General features: G+C 56.4%; 3 protein-coding genes across 3 annotated transcripts; 1 reads left to right on the top strand and 2 right to left on the bottom strand.

Moving 5' to 3' along the window:
• Positions 1-530: 530 nt before the first annotated feature.
• Positions 531-1,199, bottom strand: COL26b_010579 (uncharacterized protein; the record flags this gene model as incomplete). The annotated part of the gene is made up of 2 exons (XM_053183273.1): positions 531-922; positions 965-1,199. 2 exons carry the CDS (start codon positions 1,197-1,199, stop codon positions 531-533), a joined length of 627 nt encoding a protein of 208 aa, XP_053032766.1.
• Positions 1,200-6,249: 5,050 nt separating this feature from the next.
• On the bottom strand, positions 6,250-10,940 carry COL26b_010578 (uncharacterized protein; the record flags this gene model as incomplete). Its single annotated transcript, XM_053183272.1, has 2 exons — positions 6,250-10,723; positions 10,783-10,940. 2 exons carry the CDS (start codon positions 10,938-10,940, stop codon positions 6,250-6,252), a joined length of 4,632 nt encoding a protein of 1,543 aa, XP_053032765.1.
• A 799-nt stretch (positions 10,941-11,739) lies between these two features.
• UBC35 (Ubiquitin-conjugating enzyme E2 35) lies at positions 11,740-12,372 on the top strand (the record flags this gene model as incomplete). Its single annotated transcript, XM_053183271.1, has 4 exons — positions 11,740-11,792; positions 11,855-11,943; positions 11,998-12,129; positions 12,194-12,372. The coding sequence occupies 4 exons, from the start codon at positions 11,740-11,742 to the stop codon at positions 12,370-12,372; spliced, it is 453 nt and encodes a 150-aa protein (XP_053032764.1).
• Positions 12,373-12,901: the final 529 nt, after the last annotated feature.

Raw genomic sequence — 12,901 nt, 5'->3', positions numbered from 1 at the left:
ATTATTTTGATGCCTGGTTCATAGTCTGAAATCGGCCCCTTTTCAACCGGCAGTCCTCACACCAAACCACCGGCTCAAAATGTACACCAGAAGATAAGTCGTACAGCAAGGAAAAACAGGATGGGGGGTTTGAAAAATGGTGGTCGTGGTGCCAGTGTGTTCCAACAGCGCAATAAGATGAAGCGGAAAATCAAACATAACAAAGAAAGTGTAAACATCGTATGTCAGAATGAGCCCGCGGTGCGAGCTGGGTATCTTGCATAACTTCTTCCAGTCTTGCCTCCGTCTCACATACTATCTCGTCTCCTCCACCGCCATCTCCGTCCCCAGCTCTGACTCGAAAAGAATTCAACTTAGGTAAACGCTAGGAAAATCGTATTGGTGTGTCCGCTCGGATTCGGTCGTTCGTTCGTCGGCGCATATACGTGTGTTCGTGTCCGACAAAGCACCGGTTGCCAGCTCCAGAAACCGGTAACTCTGTATATATCGTTCCTGACTGGTCTGGAGTCGCGTCCACTCCGAGTCAGTAATTACTTAATGTTCTTGAACAGGTCAGAACCCAGGCTGCCTCCGTCCGAGACGTCGAGCTTGGTGTCGAGTGCGCTGAGCTCGGGAATCATGGGTGGCGGGGGGCCCTGAACTTGGGGCCTGCTCTGGGGCCGACTTTGGCTCTGCGTCTGGCTGTTGTTGGGGTGCTCGTAAACGACGCTGGAGCGTTTTTGGGGCGGTGAGGAATCGTGGGACCTGAGTCTCTTGAACCACCCGCTGCTGCGCTTCGCCTTCTTCTCGTCGACAATGCTGCCCTGACTACGGCTCATGGGGCGGGGGGCGCCACCGTTCGCTTGCGATTCGCCCTCTGCATATGCTTGGTTCAGTAATGTTCGGCTGAAGAGACGACGAATGCTGCCCTGTCTGCTTGAAACTGCTGGAGAAAGTGGCGTGTCATCTGAGAATCCTCTCGTACCATTGGTGGTGGCCGGCGAGTTTGGCACTGCCGGGCCGTGGCCATTCGTCTTGTCATTGACCTTTTCCTTAACGGCGGGTTCGGAGTCCTTGGTTTCGCTCGCACGCGGGGTCTGGGGAGGCGTGGGGACCTCCTGGACGGGGCTGGGAAGCGGCGGGGGAATGTCGGTTCCGTCGGTCAGGGAGCCGAACTTGAAGTCGAGCTTGGGAAGCTCGAATCGCTTGGAAGTAGGCATGGTGAAGGGCGCGGGATGAACAACTTGTGTCATCAATCGACGGGATGTACGTGTAGAAGGTAAAGTTGAGGGTCAATGGGTCTGTTTGAAAGACCAGGTTTGCAGGATTCGCCAGCGGGCAGCCAGACGAACGCGTGACAAGGCAGTGCGGTTCGCCCCGTGGCGTGTGTCGTTGGACAGAACAAGGGGAGTCGTACAGGGCCCAGTTGCAGTGGATGCGGATGGGCGTGGGCGACGTCGACAGCGGAGAGCGAGAGGCTGGAGCGACCCAGAGATGGAGCTGGGTAGGGTAGGCGGTGGACCTTGGGAAAGAATGGATACGGCGCAGCGGCAGTTGAGGTCGTCGACTCTTGAGAGATTGAGAGACGGCAGGGCACGTCTGGAGCGAGATTGACTTCTTGTCCAAGGGTTTTCTGAGCTGTGGTGGCGTAGTAAAATGACCAGCAGCGATGCGCAGTGAATTCGTAGTGTACGGATGGATACCGCGTGGTCTGTACCCGGCGCTCGTATTATGTATGTATATAGTTGGATGCAGGTCGCAGGGTACTGCAGCAGGTTCGGTTGAAGTGATTCCGGTGCGCTCGATATTTGTGCTAGACCTCTTGGAGCGGTCGTATCAGCCCGCTAAGGTGTCGAATGCGAGTCGAGTGGAAGGCCATAGAATACGGCAATGTGTGCGTCTTAGAGCTCGATATTCGATCTTCCACGTCTCAAGGGCCGCAGAAACGTAAAATTGCAGCGAAGGCTACCAGAGAGAGGGAAGACGGCGAGAGGAGAGAAAAGCCAAGCAGGAAAAAGAGGCCCGGGGGTGGTGGGAAAGATGAAGGGAAGTGAGAGATGACGGGGGTCCTGACTGGCAATGAGTATGCCTGCCAGCGTAGGAGTCTGGACGTAGGGGAATGAAAAATGAGCTTCGTAGTGCGGTTTCTCTGGCTGGTGCGAGCGAGCGAGCGAGGACTGGTGCTGGTGCTGGTCTTGCTTGGTGGCAGTCTTGGTGCTGGTGCGCGTTGCTTGACGTGGATTGAATGGCTGATTGGGATTGGGATGGGACGTGGATGGGATGGGAAGGGATCCAATTGGATTGGGGGACCTGGCCTGTTGGAGTCGGGTCCAGTGGATTTGAGATGTACTGCAGGGGTCCAGCACCCTGTGTTTGTCAGTGCCAGGTGGTTCCCCGACAGTGGATGCTGTGACTGTCAGGGGTGTGCCTTGTAATTGTTTTTCTAGAGGTCTGCCGCGCACGGGAAGAAGAAAGTGAAGTGAGCACAAGAGCGCACGCGGTGCCTGCTGCTGTGCGAGGTGGTGGAATAACCCGAGACTTCCAGTTGATTGAGTGTTGATCAGCTGGGCGGCCGGTCGTTGGGAGGACACTGCAAAATGCCACGCATCAAGACGAGGCGCAGGTCTGGACTCGCGATACTTGTCTACGTGAGGAGCAGCTGCCCAACAATGGAAAATTCAGTGGAGGGGCTTCCGGGAAATGGGCCTTCCAAGGGCACATTGACCATGGAAGGGCACGCACGGGCAGCAAGGAAAAAAAGCACAGGTGCGCCTGTCAAGCCACTCAATCTGGGGAGCAAGGACGGAAAGTGACACTGACACGACACCGACACCGAGTCACCGAAACGGACGTGAATGGCAGGCAGGAAGGATTCAAGGACCGGAGGTCACTTGTCTGTGCTGTTGCCTCCAGCAGAAGCAGAAGCAGCAGCAGCAGCAGCAATAGACTTGATGGACATCGCCAGCAACACTTCCATTGCCAGTGAATGTGTCGTTGCATTAATGGCTTACATAAACTTGCATACTCTTACACCAGGCAGAAGGTACGCAACAAGGTTCGCATTATCGACTTCCTAAACACTGCTATTTTCCACCACCGCCCATCCCAACACTCCCCAATGTCAAACATCGAGCATGATCTGCGCTGCTACTCGAGTCACAGAGCCTGTCCTTACAGCGCCCTCACCCTCGTCTAACCATCAACATGGTGGATGCCCAGATGCCCTGCATCCATCATCCATATTTATGCCGCGGCAGTCAGCACCAAAATCCCACGAAAGCTTGCCCGTCGCAGCCACTGACAAGCAGAGAAACCAGCTTTCAAGATGCACCGAAACACGGCCTGCAGGAAATTGTCCGTGAACCTGCACTAGCACAATCTACAAGGCACCCTCTCGCCTCTCAATCTCAACGCACCCGACCTCACCCAGGAATAGGTACAGTATTACTGCGTACCTTATGGATACTGCGCGACAAGTTCCTTCCATTAACACCTGGGCTGGACGCTGGCGCGGCACAGCGTCACGCCCGCCATGCCTGGAATTCTGCTCTGGGGCCTCGATATCTTTGATTGCTTCTGATAGGGCACGCACCTCGACAATATCACCTTATCTTATTCACCTCCATTCCTCCGAACCCGTTCGCAGAGCAATTTCATCATCTCCTAGACACGAGCATTTCTCCTCCTCCTCTCTCGACCAAACGACCCAAGCCCCCGAAACCCGGCAAACAGCTTGCCTGACCTGACATGTCTTGCAAGTTCTCTCCCTCAAGAGACGTCGCTCCCGTGGCACAACAGCACCGCCCACCTCCTATGCAAGTCCCACCACCATCATTTGGAACCGTTCCTGAGCTAGCAGATCGCGCCCACGCACCTCGACCAAGCAGGCCTCACCACCCAGCCCGATCAACCCTGCCCCGGCAATCCGGTTGTCAGCCCGCGTCCAACGACCTGGCAAACCTTCCTGACAGAGACGTGCGACCGTCCCTCTCAATTGGCATGCCATTCTCGAGAGGACGCCAACCCGACCAGCGCCGTCAGGAACCGTTGCGCCCAGCCGTGGCACCAGAAATCCCCGTTTCAGCGATAGAAGCCAGCCAGGGCTTCTGCCGCAGACGGGGGGTTACGCACGAGGGGGGCAAGGAGGCCGCATTGCGAACGCGCCGCCTTTCCAACAGACGTCAAACGTTTCCCCTCCGTTGCCGATCCAGCTTTTCCAGATTCCCGTCCACCCGCGGCGAGGCCGCCTGCCGTTGACCGCGTGTGGCTGCGTGGCTGCCTCGGACACATTGAACCTCTCTCTCTGTCTTGTCGCCATCGTCACTGCTCTCCCTCTTATTGCCTCGTTGCTCGTTACACGACCATATTCGGTGCGAGTCAACCTCACCGAGCCCATGCCATCTTCGTCTTGGCTAAATGCTCGCGTTTCCAGCCCACACTCCAAGCGAGAAACATTGGATTCCCAACTGGGAAAGCAGCCCCATCTCGAATCTCCTCGCGTGCAGCCCGCTAGCAGTGATCCCCACGACCACGACCCACGACCCTTGATCCTTGGGCGCGGTCCCTTGGCCTCCCTCTCCCTCTTCAACCTTCCGCGACCACCCCTCGCCAAACGCTGCCAGGTCACCCCTATTCGCAACTTGCTTTTTCTTTCCGCCGTCTGCTTCCATCCGAAAAGTAGAGTCCGCAATGCCGCATTAGCTGCAGATGCGTCTCTCTCTAATCCGAGACAACGGTCGCAAGCTCCCAATACGGTATTCAAAGATAGAATTCAGGCCATCCCACTTCCTGTGTCATGCCTTATCGCGTCTGCCCAGATGTACACCGTTTCATGCAGCCCACCACGCGGCGGACGAGTTCGTCCCCGCTCCTCGGATCCCAAGGCCAGGGAGTTGAAACATTTAATGGAAACGGGGAAAAAAAAAGATGGACGGTCTTTTGCCGACCTGCCCGCATGCTCACACAGAAACATTTTCGCGTGTTTGTTTCTTCATCTTTCTTCCGCGGCTATCTCCGGATGCAATGACTAGCCATGGGTTAATCGCGAACTGCCCGCCTCTGGGGCCTTTGGCCGTTCTAGCCAGTTCAATATCCGCGTTTTTTGCACAGGGCGATGGCAACAACGTCGCACCGCGATCCACCCTGCCCGACCTGTCAGAGCGTTTGCGCCGAACGTGGCTCCGTTGAGCTGATTGAGTGCTTGGTCAGGCATCATCCATTTTCCGGATCCTGGCCTACTGCGGTACAAGGCAGCTTGCGTACCATGGTGTGCACATCACCCGGCGCTCAATCTTGCGCTTGGGAATGCCAGCCACGAGGAGGCACAATGACTCGAATAATAGCGACTGCCGCGACGTTGCCGATTGCACAGCAGCACATGGCGAACGGCGGCCACTCGGAACGGTGGGCGGCCCAGCGCTCGTCTTCAGCCGACCGAAAAGAGAGGGTATCCCTTCCGGAGCTTGGGATGTTTCTGCCGAGTTGACAAATCCGTTCGGGGAGCGGCGCGTCTTTCATCGTTCTCGCACTGGCCCTGGTCGGCCCGGCACGGAACCATGATCCATCAGACGACTGTTGCGCTATGATGCCCGACAGCGGAACTTCTCCGAATTATTCCAAGAACGGGCCCGTGCAGCCCGCGGACGCCTCCACAGGCTGACGGTTCGTGGGTTGAAGGCATTCGCGACTTGGTTGAGGGACGTAGCGGAGACGGCACGTCTTAGACGAGGTCGTGGAAGGGTCATCGTTGACAACCGCGGCCGTGCGCGTGCTGCTGCATCCACCCAGGGTCCTTTGTGTAATTGGACCTGGCGGGGTCCCATCAGTAAGCATATCTTTGACAGGTTCGAGATATCCATTCCTGAAGCATGGGTGAGTTGAAGACTCGACCTTTTGTGAGTATTGTATTGTGCTGTGGATGCTGCAGGTGAAGGTTTGCCCAGGATCGACTTTCGGGTACCTCCTGCGCCAGCACCATGTAGATTCCGACTGAGAGGGATTCCATAAGCCCGCTGTAATCATCACTGAAGGGTTTCTTGTAGAAGTGTACTCTCGCCGGCACACTTGATTTGATGCAATTTGTTTGTGTAAACGCTGCTTCAAGCAGAACTCGGAAGATCCTACTCCTGAAGGGAATCATAGCATGAACATAGGGTGTAACGTATATCCAAGATTATTCTCAATATTCAGACAAGATATGACAGTGTACTAGGTTGCTACAAAAATATACAAATCGCTCATTTCATTCACACACACACACACTTCCCTCCTCTACCTCGCGCCCCTCCAGCTCCCTCCAGCAGCAGCAGCCCCGTTCCCAGGCCCGCCCCCTCCCCTCCTCCTCAAATTCAAGTTCGTCGACGCCCGCGACCAGTCGCCCGCAGACTTCTTCAGCCGGTTACCCAGACTGATCCGCGCGGCGCTCATGACCGCGGCGCCGCCGCCCTGCATCCGGCTCGGGATCCCCGCCGAGCTCGCCACGCTCTCCCAGTCGCCCCTCTCCACCTCCTCGTCGGGCTCCTCGATCGCCGGCGGCGGGAGCATCAGGCCCTTGCCCATGATCCCCTGCGTAGCCGTCGACGCGCCGGCCGAGGTGGCCGTGCCCGGGGTGGTGGCGGCGGTGGGAGGCGGCGCCTTGCGCAGGGCGCCCATCATGGCGGCCCAGCTCTCGACCTGGCCGTTGGAGGCCTCCTCGACGCAATTGCATTCGTCGCCCGCGGGGCAGAGGACCTCGCCCGCGGCGTGCCACTCGGCGAGGCAGGCCTCGTGGGAGGCGCAGCCGCAGCCCAGGCAGGGCGGGTAGAGCGCGTCGACGGGTTCGCGGCAGTAGACGCAGAGGAGCTGGGTCTGGGTGCGCCGGCAGCGGTCGCAGGAGCCGATCGCGCCGCCGAAACGGGTCGCCGTGGCGGAGGTGTACTTGAGCGGCTCGAGCTGGGTTTCGTGGATGCGGCAGACGCCTGTTACGTCGAGGCCGCGGCCGGACGCGACGAGGGCTTGAAGCTGTTCCTTCTTGCCGAGGAGGATTGGAGACGTGGTGTGTGGTTGTGAGGTGTGTTGGGGCTGGTGGGTGTGGTTGCTGGGGTGTGTCGGAAGGGATTGTGATACTTGGTGCTGCTGCTGGGGTTGGTGGTGTTGTTGGATCGTGGTTGATGTTTCTGCGATGCTGCTGATCTCGTGGAAGGAGTCGTCGAGGCCGTGTATCTCTCGCTGTTGGAGGACGTTGAACTTCATAATCTCGAGCCGGGCGAGTGGTTGGTTCCACATCTGGAGGATCTCCGCGTAGACGTAGCGGTAGGTGGCGTACATGTCGCTGCGGCTGGGCTCGAGCAATGGTGTGTTCATCCAACCGTCGTCGTCGAAGATGGTTTGGTCTTCCATGTGTATGGAGACGCGGGTGGGTACGAGCGAGAAGAACTCTTCACGGTAGACTTCGTCATCCGAGAGGGATGTGCGGGTTGTGCCCGAGTCGCCCACGATGGTTGAGTGTCCCCATGTTACGTTGTTGATGGCGCTAGGGGCCAGTGTGCTAAGGATTGTATCGGCTGGACTGGGGCGTTTGCGTCCATGATTAGGTGGCGATGAAGCTGCCGTTGCTGTTCCCGTGTTGACCCCGCTGAAGGGGCGCGGGAAGTTGATCGCGAAGCTTGATGTAAGGCCAGAGTTGGCTCTCGACAGAGCCCGGCCGCTGGGCGAGGTGGAGAGACTGGGTGTTTGGTCGCCTTCATGGCCGAGGTAATCCCTTACACCCTTAGCTGGGGGAGTCTCGCCGCATGAATAAGAGTTGGACGCTGGGTCGCCGGTCCAGAGCGCTTCTTCAGCGGATCCCTGGGAGCCAGAGTACCTGATAGGGGTGTGCAGCGTCCGTGGCGTGGTGATGGCGGAGTTGGTCTGGCTTCGTGCGTTGAGATTCCACAGCGACGCGTCGGTAGGAAAGTAGTCAAGAGAAAACGACGGTGCCTTCATCGGCAGTGGCGTCTCCGGTTGCGTGAGATGCGACTCGGCATACGCGACGCTGTCTTCTGTGAAAGACTCGCTGAAAAGGCATGAGAGCATGGCTAGCATCTGTATGTCCGCCGTCTTCTCAAAGTACTCAAACAAGTCGTTGATGAAATCCTTTGCCAACGGATGGTTTCCCCACTTGACTCTGCCGTTGAAGTCGGCGATGTCCTTGGTAGACCGCTCGATATCGGATAGACCTTCGACACGGAATCGTGAAATGGCGTCTCGAGCAATTACCAGGATCGAGTCCTGGCGCTGGTCCAAGTTCAACAGTTCCAACGGGATGTCGCGCCGTAGGAGCAACGAAAGGTAGCGCCAGACGTCCACCAGATCCTGGCAACCGTGCTTCTCGGCTACCTGAGCATTGTGCTCGCAAACCTGGGCGCCTTCTCCAAAAATGGCATACTCCTTTGCGAACTCCTTTTTCGCTGGGAGGATATCCGATATATCATGAAGAGAGACAACGTTCTTTGACTTGGCGGGCCGCCTCCTGAGCGACCCAGTGCCGGTTCCAGTACCGACTCCTGTGCCTCCGCCACTCGATCTAACAGAACGGTTGTCGCTCCAAGTCCTTCGGAACCGATGGCGGGGTTGATACCACAGACTCATCTTATTGATAGATGTTGACTCTGAATCACTGGATGAGGACGACCCATCAGACTCATCAGAATCAGATTGATCGTCCGTGGCTGACATCTCGTCATTACCATATCTCTTCCCTGGAGGCGAGTCGTGAGCGAGGCGACCGAAACCAGCAAACACGGGTTCCCCCTTAGGTCTTTCGCGGAGCGGTTCAATCGGCGCAAATAGCAAAGCCTTTGCCTTCTCTTCCTTGGTGGGAAAGAAGCATACCAGCCGCCCATCGTTGGAAAATCGGGCGCCACAGAATCGCGGTAATGGGGGAATTGTTGGCCTGTTGTTTGGAGCCAGTGTGCTATCGGCCTCTGCGTTCGGGGGCAGCTCCTGTGACATTGACGCTGAGCCACCTGCGGGTATGTCGTTCTCGTCCTCGCTTGAGCTCTCAGAAGCAAGATCCAACGGATCGTCTAGGTCTTTGACGTTCTTGAAGAAGTTGGTGCTGGCTGCGAGGTCAATCTCGCCCAAAAGGTAGGAGAAGGCCACATCTAAGCAGTTTTGCTTCTGCTCCAAGAATTGATGACAGAGCTCGTGGAGCTCATGCTCAACCTTTCTGTGTGTTCTCTCCGGCATGAAGCTCGTCTTCTCGACATAGAAGCGAGGAGCTTTGTACTTCGGGTAATTGGAAGGGATATCGACCCTAACCTTGATAAAGATGGTGTCTCCGTTTTTGCCCCATGGGCCGTTTAGCGAGGCGTGCAGAGTCAGCGAGTCCATGTCGATTTTATCCCACTGTACCTTTGGCAGCTGCGTGCTGATGCGCAGAAACTCATCTTGGATGGTCTCTGGATCGGCCCATTTATCGTCGTCCATATATCCCGGGCTGAACATTGTCGAGTCTTTCGAGTCTGCTCTCCGCGGGCTGTCGGTTGACGCCTTTCTCTTGTTCATCATGATGCCCTTCATCCATCCTATGTGCGCTTGGCTGCGGTCCATCTCTTTAGAGTTGCTCTTAGCTTTCATGGATGAACCTTTCCAAGCAGCTCCCAGTCTGGTGTAGGTGGTCGGCCCTGAGCGCATACCCATAGTCAAGGCGCTCTGGCGCGAACCGGTGCGGGGATCGCTCATCGTCGCACTCCTCCTGTCTCGGCTCACGCTGTCTTCCACAGTTCGGAACGTTTTGTAGGAGGCGCCCTTACGTGTCAGCACGAGATTCTTACTAGCTGGCTGCCCCTTGACGTAGCCCACCGACTCGAGGATCGACGGCTCGACATGCTGTAGACGTAGCTCGTTATCTTCTCCCCACGAGACCAACTGGAATTCTCTATTATCCAAACCCTCCTCATCGATGCTGCCTCTGCTCCTCCACAAGAATTCCTTGACCTTGTGGTTGCCGTGTCCCTGGAAGATGGCGAGAGGGCCTGTTGGACCCTCCTTGGGTTCGTTAGGGGAAGCCTGGCTGTCGTACAAATGCAGATCGCCTGGTTCATTCTGAGGCATAGCTAGGAGGCCCCGGCCAAACGGGGTATGACGAGCGCGCCACACCGGGAACTCGGTACGAATGACGCGTTCCGGAACATCCTGATCGCTTCCATAGTCCCAAAACTTGATGTGCTTATCCAGGGAGCAGGTTACGATTCCCGTAGACCGGGTTCGGTTCCAGTCGATGCCGTAAATCTTTGATGTGTGCGCGCTGATAGATTTCAGGGGTTCGCAGGCGCGTCGCTCATCCCAGATGTGCAACCACCTATCGTGAGACGATGCCAGGATGTGCGGGTCCTGGCGGTTGTACTTAACTTGGGTGGCGCCGGCGAACCAGTCGCAAAATGTGAGTACAGGTTGTCTTGGCCGTCTTAGATCCCAATAGTGTACGTAACCGTCGACAGCGCACGATGCGAGCTGGTCTGGATGGTGCGCCGACCAGTTGATGTCGGTGATGGCTCTGCTGTGGCCTTGGAGAGAGTGCTCGATGGCGCCGGACGCCGAGTCGTCCCTCAAGTTGAGATTCCATACGAGAGCGCGATGGTTAGCTGTCGAGACGACCCAGTAGTCGCGAGCGGCGAAGGGTGACCATTGAACGTCGGTAACGAGCCATGGTGAGCCGTGGCTGCTGAGGCGGCGAGGGGGATTGTACGGTGAGTCAAGATCGATGATGGACAAGCCTTCAGGTCTGGAGATAAGTCAGCAGGGGAGCGTCGGCTCAGTCGCATCCCAACTCAGATCACTCACGATGCTAAGGCGACATCCCTGCCCGAAGGTGCAATCGTCGCTGATCCCACGAGTCCGGCGACATGGATGGTTCCGTCAGCATCGAAGCTTTCGCTCTCGAAAGCTGATCTGATAGGTTTGCCCTTCTTTGGAGGGTCGAGCTGGTCGAAGTGCGGCATGGTCGTAGTGGTAGCTTAGATGAGATGCCTCATGAGGGCATCTGGAGTTGAGATATGCTGGCCATGATACGTCGACCGTTCGCGAAAAGGAGCGTTAATGAGCGACTTGAGTATTTCCGAGCGAATAACTGTTGGTTTTCCGATGTCCTAGTCGATATGCAGGATGGTATCGCAGGTATTTGATGAGGCTCGCAATTCGAAGCACGCGACAGGATCAGATGCAGCTGCAGCTGAGCGTCCTGACCTGAACCGTCACTCGTGGCTGGACGGACGACAGCTTTGACCCACTTTAATAATCTTGTATCTTCCCAGAGAAACTTCGCAGTGATATACATTTCTCGAAGGAGGTCATCGAGCCAATCAAAGCACGCCCAAACCGGCGCATATCTCCACTCTGTTATCGGGCGTCAAGTTCCCAGGCCGCCCATGTCATGCTTGTCCCTCCCGCGGGGCAGTTCTGCTGAGCAGGCTTTCCCAAGCACATGCCCGCCTTACACATCTTGCCTGCCTTGTGTTCGAAACACTAGAGCCGATTTCTCGCCGCCTGTCACTCCATTAAGGCTTCCCGAGCATCCGACTTCCATTGCCTCTTGCGGTTTCCCTCTTCCGGTACACGCGACTTCGATTTGACGTCTCCGACCCGGAAGGCGCCTCCCTTTGTGAATCACCAACCCACTTGGCCCCGCCAAACACCGCCATTCACATCCACCACCGGGGACCGGCACAGAGCATCTTCGAATCGCCTCTTTCGTTACCTCCTTCAAACAACCCGAAAATACCACTTTCCTCGTCGCCCAACATGGCTTTGCCCAAGCGTATTGTCAAAGAGACCGAGCGTCTCATGGCCGAGCCGTAAGGGTCCTCCAAGCAACCCAAGTCTTGCGACGAAATACTGACGAAGGCCATCTGCACAGCGTCCCGGGCATCAGCGCCGTTCCCCACGAGGACAACCTCCGCTACTTCGACGTCGAGATCCACGGTCCTTCACAATCGCCATACGAAGGTTCGAACACACCTGCCATATTGCGCTAGTAATGGTGGACTGACGAGACTGCAGGTGGTGTCTTCAAGTTGGAACTCTTCTTGCCTGACGACTACCCCATGACTCCCCCCAAGATCCGTTTCCTCACCAAGATCTTCCACCCCAATGTGGACAAGCTCGGCCGTATCTGCCTTGACGTCCTGAAGAGTGAGTGGTCTGCAGATTGAACTTTTCTTGGTGCGCTAGAGCTAACAAAGAGCTTCCCCTACAGACAACTGGTCCCCCGCCCTCCAGATCCGTACCATCCTGCTCTCCATCCAGGCCCTCCTGGGTGCCCCGAACCCCGACGACCCGCTTGCTGCCGATGTTGCCAAGAGCTGGAAGGAGGATGAGCAGGCTGCTATCGCGACGGCCAAGGAGTGGACCACCAAGTACGCTGTTCCCAAATAGACGGCGCGATCGAAACAGGGATGTTACAATGCTACAGACGAGACGGTGCGCGGAGGGCAACACGGCATGAGCCATTGCGACACTTTCCTTAGACCGATTCAGAGAAGATAGCGAAGACATCGGCTCTATTTCACAAGCAGTCTCGTGGACTTTGTAGAAAGGGGGGCTCTTTCGGGTATTTTGGGCCGGAGTTGCAAATTGGAGATGCATTGCGGTTGCTTTTCTAGTTCAAAGGGAGGCACATGTGCATACCGCCACAATGACTATTGACACTGAAGAAGGATCCCTTTGTCACCATTCTACTTACTTATTTGTGATCTCAAACCATTTAAGTTGCTTCGCGACCTGCAATATCGTTCAGCTGTCTCCCTCAGTAAGATTATGAAAAGGGCAGGCGCCTGTCCCTGAGTAGCACCATACCAATCACAACTTTGGTTCTATGGACTGGTTGGAAACACGTCATCTCGGGCCCCCGACGGAGATGGACGATGTATTCGAGAAGTAACCTAAGACAGAAACCTCTTAATCC

This window comes from Colletotrichum chrysophilum (assembly GCF_026319265.1).
Source record: "Colletotrichum chrysophilum strain AFK26 chromosome Unknown scaffold_115, whole genome shotgun sequence".
NCBI lineage: Eukaryota > Fungi > Ascomycota > Sordariomycetes > Glomerellales > Glomerellaceae > Colletotrichum > Colletotrichum chrysophilum.
The sequence above is the reverse complement of the archived record's forward strand: the minus strand, read 5'-3'. Positions and strand labels throughout refer to the sequence as shown.